The 5550-nt window shown below is 48.3% G+C and overlaps 2 protein-coding genes and 2 pseudogenes across 2 annotated transcripts, besides 4 other annotated features; all 4 read left to right on the forward strand.

Annotated features, from left to right (window-relative positions):
• Tc00.1047053503797.4 (hypothetical protein, conserved) lies at positions 1–1050 on the forward strand (the record flags this gene model as incomplete). Its single annotated transcript, XM_799179.1, has 1 exon — positions 1–1050. A coding segment is annotated over one exon (1050 nt), but the record flags the coding sequence as incomplete, so codon positions are not given.
• Positions 1–5550: a sequence feature (heterozygous, non-Esmeraldo-like haplotype).
• Positions 1263–1287: a microsatellite.
• On the forward strand, positions 1393–2511 carry Tc00.1047053503797.7 (annotated as a pseudogene).
• Positions 2531–2578: a sequence feature (T-rich).
• Positions 2675–2696: a sequence feature (AT_rich).
• Positions 2832–3821, forward strand: Tc00.1047053503797.10 (hypothetical protein, conserved; the record flags this gene model as incomplete). Its single annotated transcript, XM_799178.1, has 1 exon — positions 2832–3821. The coding sequence occupies one exon, from the start codon at positions 2832–2834 to the stop codon at positions 3819–3821; it is 990 nt and encodes a 329-aa protein (XP_804271.1).
• On the forward strand, positions 5109–5550 carry Tc00.1047053503797.20 (annotated as a pseudogene; the record flags this gene model as incomplete).

Here is a 5550-nt window from a genome sequence, read left to right on the forward strand (position 1 = left end):
GCAGTAGCTGTCACTCGTTGCGTCTTCACGGAACGGCCCTGTCGACGGATGGTTTACTCGCAAAGCCCCTTGAATACAGTGCATAATATAAAGTTCTTTCATTTAGAGGCAAACGTCAGTGGAATTACGACAAATGGATTGTCCAGCGATAGAACTGCTGCCCAGTGCTCAGAGCGTACTGGACCGTCGTGCGAAATTGAAAGTGAAACAATTGAAGGGATGTGCAATGAAAATAACAGAGAAAATATTCTTCGCTCCACAGAGCCACAAGATGTGATAGATGACATTTTTGAGGTTCTTTGGCGAACATTTGCAGTGCCGTGGATTATAGAACGGCATGCTTCCGGACACCAATTACGGCGGGAAAAGAGGGAGCCTGAGACACATGATAATTCCACGGCAATATTGAGTTTCTATTGTGCGGATCCTGTGAGGCGATTTGCAGGGAAGCCCAACAGAAACAACGACCTTGTACCCAACCGCCGAAGACCAACCACTGGGCCTGCAATGCGTCGTGGCGGGACAGAGAGACGGGCTGCCCCGGCACTGCCTGACGAGAAAAAGACGCCGTTACTTCTTTTGCACACGGAGGCCTCATTGAAAAAGGAATTTGTCGATGTGGCACGAGAGGAGGGACATCCTGTGGCGGTTGCGAGACAAGGAGTTCAATTTCTCAATGAGGTGGGCCACTCCCCAAAGCAGAAACGAGTGAGTTCATTCAGATTGTCCGTATTGGCGTCCTCCGGGAATGCTGAGGCGGAGAGGAGGCGGTCGCTGTTATTGGGGAAACCCACCATTGGGAGGCCAACGCTTCACTGCAAGGGAGACCACCCCTTTTCCAGTGTCCTGCATCCACGTGACAACTCATCTCCCGACCGTAGACATTCCCCGAAAGGTAAAAAAAATAACGTTTTTGCCAAGAAATTGGACAGAGGGGCCCAAAATGTACGTGCCTTGTCCGGCTGTCGAGGCTGCAAGTTGGCTCCTTTACCTAGAAAAGCAAGAGTTTGTTCACCAACGATTATTAAACATCAAAATGAAGAGGTGTAGCTTGCCCTTTTAAAACTTTTTGAAGTGTTGCCTTTGATTTCTTTTTTTTTTTTTTTTGAACTTATAGGAGGGATCTTGTCATCCTCGATTTGCTTTCTTGTTCACTCCTTTGTGGTGCTTCATAAGCGCAAACCCCCTTCTCTTTCCTACATGCTTCCGTATTTGCGAATACTGTATCTATTTTTGGACAGTTGTACAGGGGCCCTTCTCTCTTTTCTTCTTTTTTTTTTTTTTTTTCTCTCTCCGTGTTTGCGTGTCGTGTGCTAGCCAGCCTGAGGGAGTTGGATTGTGCGAAAACAGCAGTTCCTTTTATCGATATTGGTTGGGGATTTCATTGATCTGATGAGCACTCTTTTGGCATGTCCTTACTGCGGTGTCCAGATGGGACTGTCCTGCATGAGGGCACACATTGCATTGTGCAATGACCGCGACTCCAGTAGAGAAAATAGCGAAGGCAGAGCGGAATCCAACGAACCTTTGGCATGCACCCGCAACTCTTCCTTCCTCTCTTCCTCTGTGGTTCCGGGCAATGCGAACGCCCCAAAGGTTTTTCGTTTGGACCTGCGATCCAACCCGATTAAAAGGCCAATCGTGAGGGATGCGAAGGTGAGAGATCTCTGGTCGTTTCCAGAGTCCGAGCGCCGTTCGTGTTCGCGTCGCGGTTTGACTTTCACCCCCGTCGCCTCCTCTTCAAAGCAGCAATGATGGATTGCCGATTGGGGAAAAAGCCGTGGAAACTGGATTGTTATCGTTGCCCAGGGGCACATCGAACACGGAACAGGAAAATTGTGTGCATGTTGGGCACGGGGAATTGTCAAGCGGAAAGGAGGGCGATGGACACTTAGCCTCTTTGGATAACACTCAGCTGTTGGAAAAAATTTCCCTACTGGAGGCGGCGAACAGAGAGCTTTATGAAGCGTTGGACGCTCAGAGAGAGGCACATGAAAATTCAAGGGCGGCGCTGGAAAGGACTCTGAATTCTCTGCGGGATGATTTATCGACCCTTCATGCGTTAGTGGCCGGTGCCATCAAGAGTGCAGATGCTGCTCACCACGGCGTAGTGAGTGTTGAAACACGACTAGAGAGTCTTCCGACAAAAGAGGCATTTTATCTTTTGGAAGAAAAAGTGGAAGATTTGTTTGCATGTTCACGCACACTGCGGCAGGATACGCCGCCGCGGCAAGGGAGGGTTTCGCGTGATAAGAATGAGAGAACTCCTCTGTTGAATCTCTCCGTCAACAGTACTTCATCAGCCACTCGCCAAGCCACTAGCGGTATGAGTGGGAGTAAAGACACCGGGAGCGAGCGACGAGGTGCTCCCACAGGGACGCCGTTTCTATGCGACGACGCTGGGGAGATGATTGCACAACTTCTCCATCTGCAGCCTGCAGTCTTGATCCATACTTACGGTACGACGTCGGCGTTGAAGGCTTCAGACGGATTTCCTGGGAGGGGGTGACCAGCGCTTTGTATTCTAGACTTTTTTTCTTGCTTTTACGTTTTTTTTTGTTGTTGTTGTTGTTCTCGTGCTAATTGTTCATCGATCAGAGTGGAGGACAAGAGCGAACCAAAGTGATGGAGGATACAAGAAGAAGCAGTGCCCTACCATTGTTGAATAGCTTGCAAATAATAATAATTATTATTATCATTTTGTTTTTGTGTTTTATTCAATTAACATTGCAGTCTTGGAACACATACGCACCCAATATATATACATATAATACAGGTTGATACATATAGTTTTTCTTTTTTTTACTGTATACGGGTGGGGGAGTAGAGGGATGCCACCACGTCGGCTCTGTATTCACTGCTGTGAAGAGAAGGCCGCTGTGAAGCGGCCCCGCAATGGGCAACTTTTATGTCAAAAATGTTTCTTTCACTTGTTCGAAGAGGAAGTTCATGAGACAATAATGGCGGAGAAGCTTTTCACCTCGGGTGATGTTGTGGCTTGTGGCGCAAGCGGAGGCAAAGATAGTACAGTTCTAATGCATCTTATGAAGCTACTGAACGAGCGTCATGGATATGACGTGCAGATTCTTCTGCTGAGTATTGACGAGGGGATCACTGGCTATCGTGACGACAGCCTAAAGACGGTGCATCGCAACTCCGCAGAGTACGAACTTCCACTGCGTGTGATTTCGTACAAGGAACTTTATGGGTGGACAATGGATGAGGTTGTACGGCTATCAGGATTAAGAAATAGTTGCACTTTTTGTGGTGTGTTTCGTCGACAAGCTCTGGACCGTGGCGCAGCGTTGCTTGGGGCGACAAAGATTGTGACAGGACACAATGCCGATGACTTGGCAGAGACAATCTTAATGAACATCTTGCGCGCAGATCTTCCACGTCTCTCTCGTTGCACGAGCGCCATCACTGCCGGAGATGGTCTTATTCCTCGTGTAAAGCCATTGAAATATGCCTATGAAAAGGAGATTGTCCTCTACGCACATCTCAAGAAGTTGGATTATTTTACCACAGAGTGCTCCTATAGCAGGGAGGCCTTCCGTAGCGAGGCACGCACGCTTTTGAAGGAGGTGGAGAAGCTTCAACCACGTTGTATTTTAGACACTATCCGCTCCGGGGAGCGTCTGCGTGTAAAGGAGCGGGAGTCTGTTCCCGAAAATCCACAGGGATTTTGTGTTCGTTGTGGTTACGTAACGAGTCAAAAACTTTGTCGTGCCTGCGTACTGCTGCAGGCGTTGGGCAGCCGCGATCCCATGACGGCTGTGCGAGGACAGCACCAGAAAACACAAAGTGAGATGGACGTTTAAAAAATTCCGGTTAAACGATGCCAATAAAAGATCAACCGTCTACCTGTACATGTCATTTATTTCTTTGGATTGTAATGATGAATTTAAAAGCGAGTGATAGATCTTGTTCTTATGTATTGCACGCTCATTTTTTATTTCTTTTGCCTGTTTATTTCTTTTCTCGTAGTTCTCCCAAAAGTCTTGGAAAAAAAAAAGGGCATTCATTTATTCTCTCGTCACTGAAACAGCCGTAGGACAGAAGGCTTGCTGGAGGGTTGTGGTAGCAGCGGGGGGAAAATGCCGTACGTTGCGAACGGCAGGGTCGTTGACTCGAAGCCGTTTAGTCTCGTCGACTTTTTTCTCTCCATTCTGCGTCTCATGTGGCTGTTTTTTGCCACTCTTGTTTCCTCCGAGCCCGTCTCGCAACACGTGCAGGAGTACAGATCAACAACGCGAATTGTTCCTTTCGGTGGTGGTCGCAGCGTTGGTCACGCTCCGCGTGGGCCCAACATTCACGGACTTCCAAAGGGCTCACTTACTGGCGGATGTGCCACTGGCTGACGTTAAGCAGCGTGCGAGTTGGATAACCGACACATCCACGCACCCACAGGGCACAGCCAACTATGCATGTTGTGGTGGATAGAAAGGACTAGCGAAGAAGCAGAAGTTTCTTTTTTTTTCTGCCTGTTTTTCTGTCTGTGTCTAAGAAGGTGTTTGGTTTGGTTACTTCTTGCACGTTGCTCAGGATGCATTCTTCATCATCTGTTTTGTTTGTATGACTCTGCAGGCGGGAAAGCCCATTTTGGTCCCCTGTGGATGAATTTTTGTTTACAATTGACAGATATGGGGTGCGGCAGCCGCTGGTTGGTGATTTGGTCCTTTTTTTTTTGTTGGTGTTGTTGTTTCACTGCTTCGAGGCGCTGCTAAAGCCACACCCTTTCAGAATGAGGAATTGCACAAAATAGGGAATAAATATTTTTATTTTTACCGCTTTTTTGATGTTGTTAGTAGTGAATTTATTTGAAAACGTTGAAAAAGCTCTGCTTTTTTTTTTTTTTGTTCCGTATTGCGTATATTCTGTGAGTTTTTTTTTTTTTCCATTGACGTGCTCCTGCTGTTGTGTGCGTCTTCACGCTGGGGAAAGGTGCCTTTTTGCCATGCCACATGGTGATAATTTGCAGCGCGCCTCAACCTCCTTTTTTCTTTCCTTTTCTTGTGAAATTGCTATGGCGTGCGGCAGGTGCAGGAGGACACGTTTAGTAGAGTTGAAGAGAGAGTTGGTTAGTGTGAGTGTGTGTGGGGCTGGCAATGGGCAACAACGACTTTTTACGGTCCACGGCGCAACGTCTGCCACCGGACCTCTCCGACAGCCAAAAGGACGAGATTGCCGAGGCGTTTCGCATCATGGACGTGGACGGAACAGAGACGATCACGCCCAACGATCTCAAGGTGGTCCTTCGCGCCCTCGGGTATGAGCCGCAGAAGGACGTCATCAAGAAGCTCGTGGCGGAGATGGACAAGAGCGGTGTTTCGAGCAACCTCATTCTTCCCGAGTTTGAGGCCATCATGAAGGGGAAGTTCTTCGCCGAAGACAGCGAAGAGGTGCTTCTGTCCTTCCGGCACTTCACCAAGGGCAACTCGGATTACATTACCCTTGAAGACCTGAAGCGCGTGGTGGAGGAGGTTGGAGAGGAGATGCCAGAGGACGTGTGAAGGCAATGATGAGGAGGCTGACGTTCTCGACCACGAC

The sequence above is a fragment of the Trypanosoma cruzi genome, genomic scaffold (genome assembly GCF_000209065.1).
Source record: "Trypanosoma cruzi strain CL Brener 1047053516467 genomic scaffold, whole genome shotgun sequence".
NCBI lineage: Eukaryota > Euglenozoa > Kinetoplastea > Trypanosomatida > Trypanosomatidae > Trypanosoma > Trypanosoma cruzi.